The 17061-nt window shown below is 29.1% G+C and overlaps 1 protein-coding gene and 1 long non-coding RNA gene across 3 annotated transcripts in view; one reads left to right on the top strand and one right to left on the bottom strand.

Moving 5' to 3' along the window:
• LOC139996178 (dnaJ homolog subfamily C member 5) overlaps positions 1–17061 on the top strand; it is a 34323-nt gene that overhangs the window by 876 nt on the left and 16386 nt on the right. Inside the window, exons 2-6 of one of the 2 annotated variants that reach the window (XM_072020347.1) lie at positions 306–444; positions 991–1143; positions 1436–1567; positions 11265–11321; positions 16854–17031. In XM_072020347.1, coding sequence (XP_071876448.1) covers positions 306–444; positions 991–1143; positions 1436–1567; positions 11265–11321; positions 16854–17031 — 659 coding nt within the window. The remainder of the gene's footprint in view (positions 1–305; positions 445–990; positions 1144–1435; positions 1568–11264; positions 11322–16853; positions 17032–17061) is intronic. The other variant, XM_072020348.1, reaches the window with a different exon arrangement.
• On the bottom strand, positions 11809–12371 carry LOC139996180 (uncharacterized). Its single transcript, XR_011802160.1, has 2 exons — positions 12177–12371; positions 11809–11956 (listed from the first exon to the last, which is right to left on the bottom strand). It is a non-coding gene; the product is annotated as an uncharacterized lncRNA (long non-coding RNA).

Below are 17061 nucleotides of genomic sequence, written 5' to 3'. Positions count from 1 at the left end.
TAGATTAATATATTAATAATAATATGATATTTCTATGACAAGAACCTGGACATTTTTAAATATCTTCTTTATTAAAATTAAATTTCTATTACATAAATATATTATTTTATAAGTAAAATAACTATATATGTCAGACTCTTTTTTTTATTATTCCATGGTATATATGAACTACAATAAGTTAATCTTATAGTCTAAATTTAAACATTTTTCAATGTAATTTTGAAAATAATATTTGCTAATTGACAAATTATGTTTAGGATAGAAATTGATAATTAATTGATTTATTAACATCTTATTTGTTTTAGGACAGCAGGAGATTCCCTGTATCAAATATTAGAAATTCCAAAAACTGCCACCCCTGAAGAAATTAAAAGGACTTATAGAAAGTTAGCATTAAAATATCATCCTGATAAAAATCCGAATAATCCAGAAGCGGCAGATAAGGTAGAGTTTGATACGATGCATTAGAAAAGATTAATATTAATTATATCCATTTTATTTTTATAACCTTTAAGCATCTATTTAACACTTATTTTATTTTAATTTGTCAGTAAATTGCAATCTTTTATATTTGTATGAAAGCAATTTCTTCTTACTTTTCCTATTTTGAGGAGAAATTGCATCTTTTATAGTTTAGTTTGATTTATTTGCTTCCAATTTCATATAATTTCAATTTTTAATTGTGAGAATAAGTATGCAATTTAACTTTTAATAGAGATGTATATCTTGCTTTTCATATAATAGTTCTATAATTTTCTTAAAAGAGTTCATGTCTGTTCTATAAATTGAACAGTATTCAAATATTTTGTCATAGAACTAAATATGATAACGTTTGTTTCCATCCAACTATGTTTTAAAGCCTATTATAATGATGTATGCATATTTAGATAAATCTTATAAATTAAATATGGAAAAAATTCTAATTATTACTTTAATCCAACTCAATATAACTATTTAAAGTTCATCGTTTTGAATATAATTATGTTTCAGTTTAAAGAAATAAATAGAGCACATGCTATATTAACAGATTTAACTAAAAGAAATATATATGATAATTATGGATCTCTTGGATTATATGTCGCTGAACAATTTGGTGAAGAAAATGTTAATGCATATTTTGTAGTCACTTCTGGTTGGTGCAAGGTAAGTCTTTATTATAATTTCTAAGTGTTTCTATAAACTAAATATTATTTCAATATTAGTTTTGATTAGAATTTAATAAAATTTTATTAATAGTAATGTAATATACAGATGAGTGAATACAATGTCTTTTATTTGTTAAAATTTATAATATTTTCATTTAATTATGAAATTAATAAACTTACTTTTCAAGTTCATAATTTAAATCTTCGATGTCAATATCATGCCACTGATTATATGTTATAAGTTTATAATTATCACATTAATTAAAATTAACAGAATTTGTTACTTGCAGGCACTCTTCATATTTTGTAGTCTGATAACTGCATGTTATTGCTGTTGTTGCTGCTGTTGTTGTTGCAACTTTTGCTGTGGCAAATTTAAGCCAACACCACCAGAAGATAGTGGAGAATACCACAATTTACAGGTAAGATTATTACTTATGTTTCCATTTCTTAAATATTTTATGCCGTGGACAATTATATTGTTTATTCAAAATAAAATTAAAAATATTCTCCATCCGTTCTAATTAATTATCAAATATTAACTGTAGTTTATGTTATCGTATATTTACTAGGAATGTACGAATATAAAAAAGGAAAGGAATTTTTTAAAAATCCATAGCATAATCATTATTTTTGATAAATCAAGGAAATTATTTTTAAATATATTTTATAATACAAAACATACTGTTTTAAAATAAATCAACGTTTATCAGTTCCTTGAAGTTACTTAAATTAATGGATGATCAAAATAAAAAGTATAATTTCAATGCCGTGTTTAATATATTTTGGCTATGAAGAAAATTATATAAGAATTAAAATTCTATCACATACATAAAAATATAAAACATTTTCAATCTTTTAAGAGATTCGTATCTTTTCATATTTTGTTGATTTGCAAGAAAATCCATATGAAGTCCCAAAGTAATTTACAAATGTTGGTGTACATAAAATTTGTATTTAAATTATCAAATTATATATATATATATATATAATGTATTAAATTATAATATATATTATGTATATATAATGTATTAAATTATAATACATATTATGTATATATAATGTATTAAATTATAATATATATTATGTATATATATTATGTATTAAATATGTATTATGTATTATATATATAATACATAATATATATAAACATAAATAATATATATAGTAAAGCCTCATTAATTAATAGTCACGAAATACTACTTAATTGATCAGTCGTTATCCTCATCTCTGGAAAATTCCCCCATGTTTCTATCGTTTTCGGTTACTGATATTTTTCGGATTCGTATGACACACCTGGAAGCTAGATAACTGTGTTGTGTAACTTGATACGAAATCAAATATCTATGAGATAATATATTAATTTATTAATAAATTTTTTATTTATGATCTTTTTTGAATTACACTTTTACTAACGTATATGCGAGATTTTTATGATTTTTTCCTACGCTGGCAAGATAACGGACTGTATCTGTATTTAAAATCAAGTCCTAGTCATGATAATTTGTCGCCGAATGATGCCAATGTTCGAGACTTTAGTGGCTAGACATATGTATATATCTATAAAAAAATAACGAAAATGCGTATATGATAAATAGAAGTATCGTAAAATTATTTTGTTATTATCACCAAGCATTCTAGAAAAGATTAGTTTTTATTGATCATATTTCATCTTTGATGTGACATTCTGTATAAACATGAAATCTGAAAGTATAATAAAAATATAAATCTTTTGTTTGGATTGCATCAAGTGTCCAAATACTTATGCATGATAGTGTACATTTGTAGAACTATCCTTGGTGACTAAATATTCATACAGGGGAGGGATTAAATAAAATATTACATAATTTTCTAAAAATTCTTGCAGGTACTGATTTCATCTTTCTTTTTTTCTTTCTTTTATCTTTCTTTTTTCTTTTTTTACTTTTTTGATTAAATGAAACCGAACAATCATGAATAAATTTTTTGGTATTAAAGGGACAATTTTATTTAAAATACTTTTATCAACAACATAAATAACATTTAGTTGATGCACTCTTTCTTATTCTGCACAATTTGAATTATGACGAAAAATATTTTATTTAAGAATTTCTTTGAGAAGGCGAACAAAGAAAAATATGCACTATGTATGTATTCTGAATATTTTTAGTTTGATTATTAATAGTAATTCTTTTCTTTTGTCTTTTCCAATCTGTTTATTACTTCATGTCATTGAACTTCTTTTAGAAAATAATCTGCCAAATTTTAATATACTTATTAATCATATATGAATTATGTGTATACATATATAGTAAGAAAATATTGAGATAATATATAGATAATTTTGAATAAGCTCGTTTGCTCACTATGAGTATGTGTTCATTTCAGTTTGATTTATTAGTTTCCTCTTTACATACAATATTGCAAAAATTACTGAAGGAAGGCGGAGTATGTATTTATGTGATTGATATAAACGCGACTTTAAAATTATATCCCTTGCTGTCAAATTTTTTCATCTCGCTTAAACAATAATATTATCATTTTTTACGTTTTTCATAAAACTATCTAAAGCTTATTCTAACAAACAAATGTATTTATTTTGGAGAGATGTTAAGTTAAAAAATACTAAAGTTTGCCGTTTTCATAAGAAGAATCATTAACATATTTATTTCAAAAATTATTATTAGTTTTTATGTTATATTAAATTCTGAATGTAATTTTTTTAAAGTTTTATAGTTTTTCTGATTGTAAATTTACAAGGTGAAGTCGAACGGGACAACCGTGTAGGGACTGATTCAACGTGAAAAAAATAAGTCTAAATATAGAATAGAATTTTTTCATAAAACGATTTGTTTTTGAGAAAAATAAATTTGGAAATCTATTATGCAGGTGTAATTAGATCAGTTCTTAACTAAATATGTTCTCAATTTTTATTCTCTTGAAAATGATGCCATAAACATTTTCATTTTATATTTTCAACTTACTTTTGCATGTAGAATAACGCTGATCGTTTACTAGTCGGTACTTAATTAAGTTCAAGTATTCTTGATAAATTTCCAATCTTTAGTTTCTCGAAGATGAAACATTATATGAAACAATTTTATTTTGTATTTTCGACTTATTTTTCCACGTGAAATTATCATCATCCTGATTGTATGACCCATTCGGTCTTGCCTTGTAAATTCTAAAACCAAATGTCGATTCGGATTAAAAATGTATGTAGTGAATGTGTTAAACTTAAAAATAATTCTGAGTTTTTTCCCTAAATACTTTGTATTATTACAAGAAAGAAAAAAAAAATACAATGACAATTCATATAGGTACATGATGTTCAAATCCTGATTGTAGATATATGCAAGGATTTTCATCATATACGAACAACAATTTATTAATTAATCTAGAAATTCGATCAATGAATGATCAAGAGAAAATATTATTAATTTATTAATATTTTTAAATAGTTGTCTATTTTAAATTTATCATTAACTCTTTTAAAATTATCATTTGAAATATCTATCATATAATATCTGTATAATTAAAACTGTATGAAAATGTTTTTTTATGAGAATTAAATAGTTTTATGGAGTAATGGTATGATAGTAATATGGTAGTAATATCTTTACTCTATAAAAATTTATTAGGTTGTCCGAAAAATTTCTTTCGTTTCATAAGGTGATAACAGATGAACAACAATTTCTGTTTTATATTATTTTATTAAATTATGTATGATCCATTTCGTTATATTTTTATTATTATATTCGTACATAATTCAATAAATTAATATAGAACCAAAAGCATTATGCATCCATTATTTTCTTATAGAACGAAAGAAACTTTTCGGACAACCTAATATATTGTATAAAAATATTAAATCTTGATTACTAAATATTTAATTCTAAGACTTCTAAGATTTATGTCACTATTTTATTGGAGTTAAGAACAGTATAATACGTGCCATTTAGAAAATAATATTTATTTTAAACCTGGAAACGTTCTACCCAAGGAATAATTGTCAACCTGTTGTTGTATAATATTTATAAGCAAACATTCTTATATTTTTAAATTGATCAAAGCCAAGTATGTAATAAATGTTAACCGATTCTTGAACTCTAAGAACAATAAGGAGATAATATTTACAATATTCCTCTCTGTATAGTTTATAGCTAACTATCATATTAGTCCTTTAACCAATTTTTCATATTATTAAAAACAATGAAATATTATTTTTGACGGTCGCATTAAATGGATATTTCTTACAATTATTCTGTGTCTAATATTGAATAGTTATTTAATCTTTGATGTAGAGTATGTTCCATCTGGAAATCAATTGATTATTTCGTTTCAATTTAATGGTGCAACATATAATTCTTCAACCATTCTCAATGTTTTTTAATGATGTTCGTATCATTAATAGATTTTACTTAGATTTAAGTATACCCTTGTAAATACATGTTAAAAATTTTTGATCATATTTATTTTAAGAAAACTCAAGGACAGGTGCATTTTTTGGCTCTTTAGTTATCTTAGCCCTCTTAAATCTGTGATAATCTAGTAGAAATCATATACTTATATATCACAATATAATTTAAGCATAGAATATTAGTTTGAGAAGATTCATTCAGGAGAAGGTTCATTAATAAGAAGGTAAATTTATAAGATAAGCTTACTCTATATGTAAGTTTGCATAAAAGTTTCTAAAAATGATTTTTAGAGCTTTATGATTTTTATCCTTAATTACAAAGTAAATTACATTATTTTATGGCACACAATTTACAATTGCACTAAATATCTCTCATATAATAATATAAATATAGTGATATAAGTTAAAGAGATGCAAAGATTATTCTACAAAATGTTAGGGTGATTTAGTATTACTTACATCTTTTTTCAATAATTTACAGTATTTAAACAAAATTTATTTTTGATATTCTTGTAGATACAATTCTAAAAATGAAACGTATGAAATTTTTTAAAAACTATGAAGATAAATTTATTATTATACATCATAATGTATAATGTATTATTAAATTATGGGATAAGTAATGTCGTTTTAAACTGGCTTTTTTTTCATGAAAGCTTTTCTTAGATAAGAAAATTTTGCAATATGAAGATTGGTAGTAGATGACAAGAATTTAGTGGATTTCTATGAAAAGGATTTTTTGACTGTTGAGCCAAATGATCCCAGCATTCTTGCATGTGATTTGTTTAATTATTAGTATTAGTTATAATTCGTATTAGTTTAGTACAAATTTATATTAGTTATTTACTAGTATAGTATAAGCCTCTGTTGAAATATATTCATTGTTTCTTATCCAGTTTTCAGAAAAATTTTGCATGGTTTTTAATCTTGCACGAGATTAGATATTATAATTCTTTAGATTGAAGCTTATTATTGTATAGTATTCATTACTAATGCTTGGCAAAAAGCTTCATTATTTTATTTTGATAATTAGAAGTATGAAAATTGGATATCTACATAGCTTATGCATTACATAACTGTGCCTTTTCTTTGCTAAGGGGCGTATGATATATCTTTTTTTATATAGATTAAATTACATCGTCATCTTGCAAAGAAATGTTAGAATAGGTTGGTAAAGTGATTAGGTGTTTTTGTGAGATATTTTAATTAAATACGTTTACTAAAGTATATTATTTTATCCAATTATGTATGATCTATTTTGTCCCAATAGAACAATTCAATAAAATAATATAAAACCAAAAATTTTGTGCATCTATTTCCTTATAAAACGAAAGGAACTTTTGGAACAACCCAGCACATCTAATTAAAACGTCAGCGAATTTCGATTTAAGGGGGATGTCCTGAATTAGAATGTTCTAAAACAGCGTCTTTTTGTGATTTTTTTTAGGAGGGAGAGAAAGAAATGAAGTTATTGAATTTTGAGGTATGGTTTTATATATATTTAACGAACACAAAAAAATTTTTTTTGAATAAAAAAGAAATTATAACAAATTTCTAAGCCTATTTCATGGACTGCAGTTTTCAATCGGCGGGAAAGATCCACCTTGTAATTCTTGACTGAAACAAAAAACCAAACAAGGATTAAATTATTATATATTTTTCTTGTCGATGAACTAAACAAGTTCGTCAAAAAGTTTATTTAAATAATTTTTGTAGCACCTTAAAGTTTATTTTTTCTTTTTATAAAACACATTTTCTCTTTAAACCCGCCAAAATTTTTAATTTCACACTATGTTCTGCCTTTTTTTTAGTTCATCGAGATACAAGGTGGATCTTTCCCACCGATTGAAAACTGCAGCCCATGAAATAGGCTTAGAAATTTGTTATAATTTCTTTTTTATTCAAAAAAAAAATTTTTTTGTGTTCGTTAAATATATATGTCAGGTTATCGTTAAGACTTGGGTTAGAGGCGTGTAATGAATCTTCACCGGAATTATTCAACGTTGTCACACAATCGAGTTAGCGTTTATTAATACAAGTATATATGTTACAAGTATATTGGCAATATTGGCAAGTGGCCGCGGTAATTAGACACTAATGACAATAACCTTAGGTTCGATAACGAATCCGCAGTCAACGGGATAACAGATGTACTTTGCTCCAAAGTCTAAGTCGGACTCGACTTACTTCTCGCGATACAAGGATTGCTTGACTAACTCTTTATTGAAACGTGGATTATTCACCGATCGTACAGACACTAGATAACTGACTAACGAGACTGCAAGAAAGGGAATGACTTTCCGTCACGATGACGCTGCAGAGGAAAACTATGATGGGGTGTGCCTAAGGGCACGAGATCATCGGATTCGTCGAGGACAACCCTCGTTCGGAAAGTGAGGGAAATGGACGTTGCTGTTAATTGGTTAATTTCTATGTTGGTGGTTAGAGAAGGGTGCTAGCCGCCCTTGAGAGAAAGTTGCTAGCGGGAAGCGTCGTTCGTGAGAAAAGCAGATTTCCCGTATTTTCCCGTAGTAGGTGATACATTTAACGACTGTTAGGACAAAGATTGTTTGTCCGTTTGAAGGAGCTTAGTTAACTAAATCCTAAGATTTATAACGGGTCCTCGGGCTAGTTGAACATGTACTGTGAATGATGCATCGACATTTGGCGATCATCTTGCCTGAAAAGCAAAAATTTTAAGGACAATAGTTAACGCTCCATGGTACGTCAGAAATGAAGACCTACGAAAAGATCTAAAAATTCCAACAGTCAAAGAGGAAATCGCTAGATACGCAAAAAAGTATAAAGAAAGACTTGCAGCACACCCAAACCAGCTGGTTGCTGAAACAAATAAAACCATAATAGAAAGAAGACTGAAGAAGAAGCATCCCGCAGACCTCGCAATAGAGATGCAATAGGCAACCTGGAAGGTGGAACCCAACTGGGGATAACTAAGCTATAATATTTTACCAAATGTCCTTCTGGACAAATTGTAAAAATTTAAACAAATAGCCAATAAAAAAATAAAAAAAAAATCTTGCCTGAAGAATAGGGTCTGTGTGTGACGAGCCACGGGGCCGTTGGAATGTTTACTGTTAAGTGTCGGTACGGCTAATTCTTTGAAGGAGAGCTATGCAATTTTATACCTCTGTTAAATGAAACGTTCGTCCCGTGACCGCGGCTACGTTCGGCGACTAGTTGTCGCCTCGAGCCTAAGTTCATTATCTCAAGTCTCGAACAATTGTGTAAATTCGGCCAGTCGCGGGGAGACGCGTTCGCGAGGAGGCGCGTCAACAGGAGTCGTAAATTCCCGTTACGATTGTATCAATCAACACCACTAGCAGGTCGATCCCCGTATTTCTTTTGGGATAATAGGGGTAGTTCAGTTGGAATAAAACTGTAGTCTACAGTTTTATTAATATATATATATATATATATCTATTTTAATTTTATATGGATACACACTCTCACACACAAGCGAAGTCGGTGAATTCGATTATTAACACGGAACGTGGAGTTAGTATGAATGCCCGATTGTCGTACGAACAGTTGACTTGACTGTCGCGAGGGCTTGAAGAGCCAAAGTAACCCGGGAGATGTGTGGCACAGACTGGCCTAGACTCGACTCACAGTTCGTTCTTTCGCCATCTCAGGAGTAGGAGACTTTCTACCGTCTTAGGTAGTGGATGATATTGTTTTTTGGGATGAAATCCCTTTTTCCTTTGTATACACATCCGCTCTTTCCGTATGGCAGATACCCGCTTTCTCCGTAATTGTAATAAATGCCAGGTCGTGGTGAATAGTAAACGTAAAGTACTTTTTGGGACCCTACCATTAAACTATCGTTAGAGTATATGGTGGGTCCTTGGGTCTGTAGAAGGTCAGAATGACGGTATGAGGGCAGTTGACAGTCAGGTAACAAGGGCTGACTTGTTGGCCGCTTCATACGGCGTAACAAATTGTGTTTGGGTTATTTTGTAAAGGCTACAGTATTGGGGGTTTTCCAAGGAATTCCAACGGGAGGTTTGGTGTCCTTTTATCTCCGACATATATAAAACTATACGTCAAAATTCAATAACTTCATTTCTTTCTCTCCCTTCTAAAAAAAATTATATAAGGCGCTGTTTTAGAACATTCTAATTCAGAACACCCCCTTAAAGGAATGGTACAACAGTAAAACATACATGTATAGTTACATTTGCAGAAAAAATGTAGTTCTCAAAATATAAATCATTCATATTTTATTCTGACAGTTTTTATTTTACAATCAGAAAAGATGACTTGTTTTAGTTGTGCGGATACTATACTATACCTGGTATACTATAGTATATAATCTTTCATTAAAAGTTTGAATGTAGCTAATTTTCTTTACTTTTCCATTTCCTGTTTTGATATCTAGAGTATAAATATTTCAATATTCTTTAATGTAATTTAAACCGCTGTTATCGAATCCTTCTTTCGAATGATAGAGTATATAGAAAATGTGTTAGCTATATTTCTTTCGCTCCTAATTAATTTTTCGTGTAATATGGAAACATTCTTAGTAGTTATTATCTTTTTTCATACTTTTAGCAAGTGATGTTCGTACTTAATCTTTCTGAACCAAAAAAGCGACATTACTTATAACTTATAAGAGCATGTAACATTCAGGAATTGTTATTGATTGTTCTTTTAAAGTAGAGCATAACAATTTTTAATGCATACGTTTTATTACTACAAATTAAAGTCACGGTTTATTTTCAGATTAGCCATATAATGATATATATTTTATTAAATACATACAATATTCCAACTATAATATTATCATTGAATCATTAAATTTAATCTTTAACTTTTATTTAAAATAATGTATTATAAAATATCTTTTATTTTTACAAGATAGAATCTCAAACCTAGAAGTTAGCAAGAAACGAAGCTTATGAAAGAGAGACAAGAAAGACAGAAGTTTCGAATTTGTAATTTTTACGAAAATTTGTGATATTTATCAGAGGGTTACTATAATGTTTGAATATATATTACTATCATACTTATGATAATTGTAAAATTATGTAGTATTATAAAGTTTTGCGATGGATTTATTAATATTTTAGTGTTTCATTAATTATTGTAAGAATTAAAAATTTTTTAATTTTCAGTTCTTAAAATTACTTTGTATAAAAATACAACAGCATAAAAGTACTTGGTTATTTGTTAATATTTGAATATATATATATTAGCAATATTCAAAAAACACTCGTCAAGATCGCAACCGATTCTTGTGAGATCAAGGCTATTTTATAAATACATACACACCTATAATTGATTATATGCTTTTCATTTTAGGAAGGGTATAGAAATTATAATAAGACGAGAAGTTTTATTACATATATCCAAATTAAAATATCGTTTCATCCTCCTGCCGAAATTAAGAAATCGTGCTTCGTTTCAGAAATGTTGCACTTGTTTAATTTTCAAAAATTACATCTTCTTATTAACACTGGTTTTACAGATTTACGAGGACAAGAAAGTAATATTTCTTTTTCTTTATTTCTCGACAATTCAGTGCACTTTTAATGTAATTGATTATTTCCTTGATCAGTCATTTCATGTTTGTCATACATCATCGATCTGTAATTTGTGAAATCTTTCTAATTTAGCCTAGCATGCACTTTTTACGTCTGCCTTTTTTTTTTAGAATACGATAGATTAGCGGTTTTGTTTACGTTGTTGTTGTATTGTAGCGGAACCAGAACCCAGAGGCAAATGTCGTGATGAATCAGCCCAGAGGCCTGGTTAAGGTAAGTTTTTTCCAGTATCAGTGGTTCTTAGTCCTCTAATTTTATTTAAGAAATGTGACTGAATTTTGTTTTAGTTGCGACAAATGTTGCGAAATCTTGTTGATAATTATGAAATATTAGAATTGTTTAATAGCGAACATAAGTTTTGTCCTTCATTAATCGTTAATAATCGTTTATGCTTGTTAAATGTTATTTTTTAATTAATTTCAATCGTGCAAACTGTTTTTGTCTCATGATACAGAATTATATGTTTTTCATTTTATATTTGCATATAATTACGAAATTTAAAAATTGTGAGTTCGTTACGAAAACACAATATTTACAGTTTCATTTAGTACATTGATATGTTTTTATACTAACTTTTAATTTCTAGTGACTTATACTAGGATTTATAAAGTAGAAATAAGATTACATCATAAAAAGAAAAAATATATATATATATATTATGTATTATAACAGGAGGAAATGAGAACCATTGAGACAAACATTTACATACAGAATACATATTGTTCGTTTCTCGATCATTTTCATACCAGCTTCTTGAACATTTTCGTTTCTTCTTCCATCATTTTTTTTTTTTTCTGGTCTCCATACCGGAATATACAGAACGAGAATTGCAGGTTTGTATACATTAACTAAAGGGAAACATGATGCTTTGAGTTTGATAAACAGAGTTTGTGACTAATATGAGTGCTTTTTTATTTGAACTGACTTTAAAATATAGACTAATATCAATAAAGAAATTCTAAAACATCAGGCATTTCGCTTTACAAAAGCTGGTTTTTTATGTAACATTTTAATAATTGATCATAATTTCGTAATAAATGAACTTTAATACTTTTGCAATTAGATTACTTTCTCGTAATAATATAATTTATTTAATTATATCAAAGTTCCAGTGATGTTTGTATAAATGATTGCTATATTCTGTACTCTTTTTGTTTATAGATGAAACTATAAAAATGTTAATTACCCTACGATTTCAATGATTTTTGAATATGTTGTAAAACTCAACATTTTGAACAACTTTTTCCTATACGTATAAGGGGTGTATATATATATGTATAACTCGTTTAGTTTCCAAGAGAAACTGCTGGCACAGTTACGATGTACTTTTGCCTAGATGTGCGTTTGTGGCAGCGTATGTATCAGTTAGTTGCTGGCTACCGACCACTTGTCTTCTGTTTACAAACCAGAGTCGGGAAAGCTTAAAAGCCCCAACCACATATGTGAGACTGCAAAAAATGTGCGTTATAATTCAATTAAGAGTGAATATCATCAATATATTGAGTTTAGGTTTGAGTTAGATTTCTTCGACTGCCTAACCCCTAACCTAAACCCAATACATTGATATTTACTTTTAATTGTAACCTTTGCCTAACCTTTGCTTAGAAACAGAAGATAAAATCGGCCGACCGCCGGCAACCAACATTGACGCATACGTTGCCAGAAGTGCACAATTATAGGCAAAATCCACTGTAGTGATACTGACAGTTTATCGCAAATATTTCAAATATATATATAGGAAAAATATTATTCAAAATACCGATTTCTACAACTAATCCAAAAATCATCGAAATCGAGGGGAAATTAACGTTTCTACACAATGTATTTCATTTCACATTAGCTACATTTTCGATACATCTTCTTTCTGTTTTTGCAATTCCGAAATTCCTTACAATTTATCTACGTAGACGCTAGATAAATTCTTATATTCCGTACGGGGTTAAATATTACGTAGACGATTTCTCCATTAATTAAGGAAACTGTTAAATTGCAACAAGATCTGTTTTAACTTTTTTTATCACATTAGAGATTGTTGATTTACGTAACTAAAAATATTTCAATAGAATGAAAGCCGGATAGTAAAGCAGATAACCGATTTTAATTTACATTGTCTAAGTCTTAATCTGTAATCCAAGATGATTTCTGATTATTTCTCGTAGAAAATGAAACAGGGATCCATATAAAGAGTTTTAATTAGAATCTAATTGTAAGTGAAATAAATGACTCGCTAATTTACATTAAGTGCCAATCAATTCAAAATGTCAATCGTTTTATCTAAAACAGTTTTTGTGATTATTTCCTCATAAGTTATAAACGTTTAAATTTTAAAATAGCATAGTTTGATCGAGTCATGTTGCACGTTATACATAGTTTTTAACGATAGGAAATATCATTTATATCTATATATGATTTCTAATTAAAGAAAGTATAATGCATATTCAATTTTTGTGTCTTAAAGGAAAAATTTTGCAAATAGTGACAATTTTCTATGAAAACCTACTGCGGCCTGAACAAATTGAAATTTGATATTCGGCGTAAAACCATAGCGACAGCTTCAAATAAATTGTTATTAACTTCTCATCTTAATACATAGATTTACTGTATTTAATTAGTCATGAGTGTCTTAGAGCGTAAAGCGGCCTTTATTTATCTCGGAGCATGCCTGTAGACGAGGTCTTATACGTGACAAACTGGGTATCGTGATATCAACTCACAATCAGCAGTTTTAATCCTTTCGTTCTTAACGTTAGCTATAGTCACCAATTATCACACGCTCGCTGTATTCTACCAGTGACTTTAGTCACTCGTTCAAATTTTGTATCAATTCACAACTTTGATTAAGCAGAGCATAGCTTGTTTTGTTCCAAGATTTTCGACATCCTTTTTTTTTTTTTAATTGTTTTGTTTATGTCATAACGATTGTGCGAATAACTATTTGAATAAGAAATTGCTAATTTACACGACATAACAAAGTTACGCTTCAAATTTTACGCTCTATCCGCGATGAAGTATACATTCGCGTCTTGACTGCTCTGTACAATGATAGCGTGTTCGTCAAATCCGCCCTAGCGGAAGTTTAAAGTAGTAAAATAGCGTTTTAACATCTAGGTGTACGAAAAAAATGCAATTGTTAGGTACAGCAGTAGCTATATATGTATATTAACACGTTCGTCGCCACGTCGCACATATCTATGCGACGGGTATACTTCCGTGGGGACCCCGTCACCAAAGTATGGTGACGCTTTTCTTGTTTGAGTTAATTAAATATACGATATTACATGTAGGATATACAACATAAAAATATTAAAAACACACTATACCATACTTTTTATTAATTTATTCGTTAAAACATTCCAAACACATTTGGGGTGATTTTGGGCACTTCGAACAATAGTTATAGACTCCGTCATCGCTACTCTCCTCACTTTCAAATATATTTTCACGCTGTTTACCGAACATTTTGAGGATGAAAAAAATCACTGATGTACGTCTCATAAGTATGCTTCTCGACTAAATGAAAGATCTGAGATGTCTGCCATGAAATCCCTCGGAATACTCTAACTGGAAAGCTTATCGCTTTCTCCATTTCAGAAATAAATAATCTTTTCTTAACAATGAATCGAAGGCGATAAACAATGAATCGAAGGCGATAAACGATGAATTCCTGCTTGTCGCTCTATTTACATTCTGCGTACTGGCGGTCGGATTTGGGCCTCGCAGGAAACTTAACCGAATCACGTTGGGCGACGAACGTGTTAAACAGGGAGAGATACAAGTTAAAAAAGAGGCCAAAATATTAATTGATTGCTAGAAATAAATATCGATGTGGTATTTAATTTTTAAGTTCCATATACATGGAAAATTCAAATACAAAATCTTCCAGAAGGCACGATTTCCTTCAGAACTCATTTCAATTTGTTCCCATTTTCTTCGTGATGCCATTTCATAGTATTTATAGCTTATTAGGATATATATAATTATTCTATAGTTATATATATATATATATATAGTTATTGGGATCTCGGTCGACGTCAATGCACAGGTACCAATTGCTGGGAATGGGAAGAAATTTCACAGTGTTGGGAAAACTACTTCCATAATTCCTGAGATCGCTTTACCTCCTCTCCATAAAGGGTGATTAATTATTGTTTTTCGGAACACAGGTTAATCAGTAATCTTAAAAATTCTCAATTAGGAGGACGATTCTTGGAGAGGGGGGCTGAGATTAGCAAGATAGTTTCGAGTTAGAGTTTATAATCAAAGTTAGAAGATCACCTGTTAGAGTCACTTATCTAAACCTTAATCAGATCGTGACTCTCAATAAGAGAGAGACTTATGCAGTGCCAGTCAGAATTAGATGGTCCATCAAGTATAAGCGGTACTCGTTATCAGTTGTCCGAGACCACAAAGAATCTGCTCAAATCCATCGAACTGAACAAGTTTCTGACTCTAGCACAAATTATGATTTAACATACTAAGTAACAGTTAGAATAACCACCATGAACATTGTACGACTATGTATATCGTCCGTTAATACCTTTTAACACACGGTTTTAATATTACTGCAATATTGTACTGATTAATACTACTGTTAGCCAAGACTGATATTGATGAATTCTGGACTGTAAAACCTGTGTAGGTGGTTTCAATGTAATCGAGTTTTGAGATACTGAGCAGTACGAAAATACCAAGATTTTATTAACAGAATTAACTAGTGCAATTCCTTTTAAAAATAGTTCGCGGACTGTTGAATATAAGAAAGACATATAGTTTAATCCGTCTTGACGTATATATAGGATGGTCCACATAAAGTGTTGCAATCGTTTTTTTGGAAATCATAGCTGATGTCGATTAATTTTCTTTTTAATTTCAATGATACGAAAGGGTTGATTATTACTTGGTGAACAAGAGATTTTTCTGAGATGACTGCTAGTGTACTAAGGGAAGACACCTTCACTTTTTTTTTAAATGAAATGCGATATTAGTTTCTATCTATTTAGATAGTTCTTATGAAACTGAATAAATTTACTTGAAGCATTTTTGTTATTCTGTATAATTAAAGAGCTATAACGGGAAGAAGTAAAATTTATTTTATTAAATGATCGAAATGATGATCGTTCACTTCTAAAGATTTATTTATTCTTCGTATGACATTATTTCGTACATCTGAGAATATTGTTGCAGTTATGGTTTTACAAGCATATTATATTCTTCTCTTTATATCTTCTTTTGTGATAAATATTATACTTATAACTTATAAATGTTTAAAAGTGAACTGTCACTTTTATTTCGAACACTTAATGAAATGAATTTTATCTCGGAATAAGTCTACTTAAGTTTAAATTACGCTTCGATGCCTCCGCGTTGTCCTCCTTTAGATCTTCCATCCGTTATAACTCTTTAATTACGCAGAATAATGAAAAATACTTCAAGTAAACGTTATCTAATTCCTTAAGAGCTATCTGAATGGACAGAAATTATTATTGCATTTCATTTAAAGAAATGAGAAAAAAACAATGTCCCCTTAATATATTGGCAATCTTCTCGGAAAAATCTGTTGTTCTTCAAATAATAATCAGCCTTTTCGTACCATTGAAATTAAAAAGAAAATTAGTCGATGTCAATTACAGTTTTCGAAAAACCGGCTTCTAATGTTTTATGTGGACCACCTGTATATAGGTCTACTAGTGGAAATTATGATTGCTATAGAAGAATAAATATTTCTTACTGATTGTTGTTTTACAGGAAGAGGAGAGTGATGACGATGCGATTACAGCACAACCACAGGGTGGTCCGCAAAATAATTCAACGAATCAACAACCCATTTTCGCCATGCCTCCACCAGCCATGAGCCAACCGATCACTACCGTCGATGAGAATACAAATTTGAACAGGGGTGCCGAAAGAGTTATTTACACAACTGGTATTACAAGTACTTAAAATATTAATGCAC

Source organism: Bombus fervidus, chromosome 17 (genome assembly GCF_041682495.2).
Source record: "Bombus fervidus isolate BK054 chromosome 17, iyBomFerv1, whole genome shotgun sequence".
Taxonomy (NCBI): domain Eukaryota; kingdom Metazoa; phylum Arthropoda; class Insecta; order Hymenoptera; family Apidae; genus Bombus; species Bombus fervidus.
Note: the sequence above shows the minus strand (reverse complement) of the source record. Positions and strands in the feature narration are given on the sequence as shown.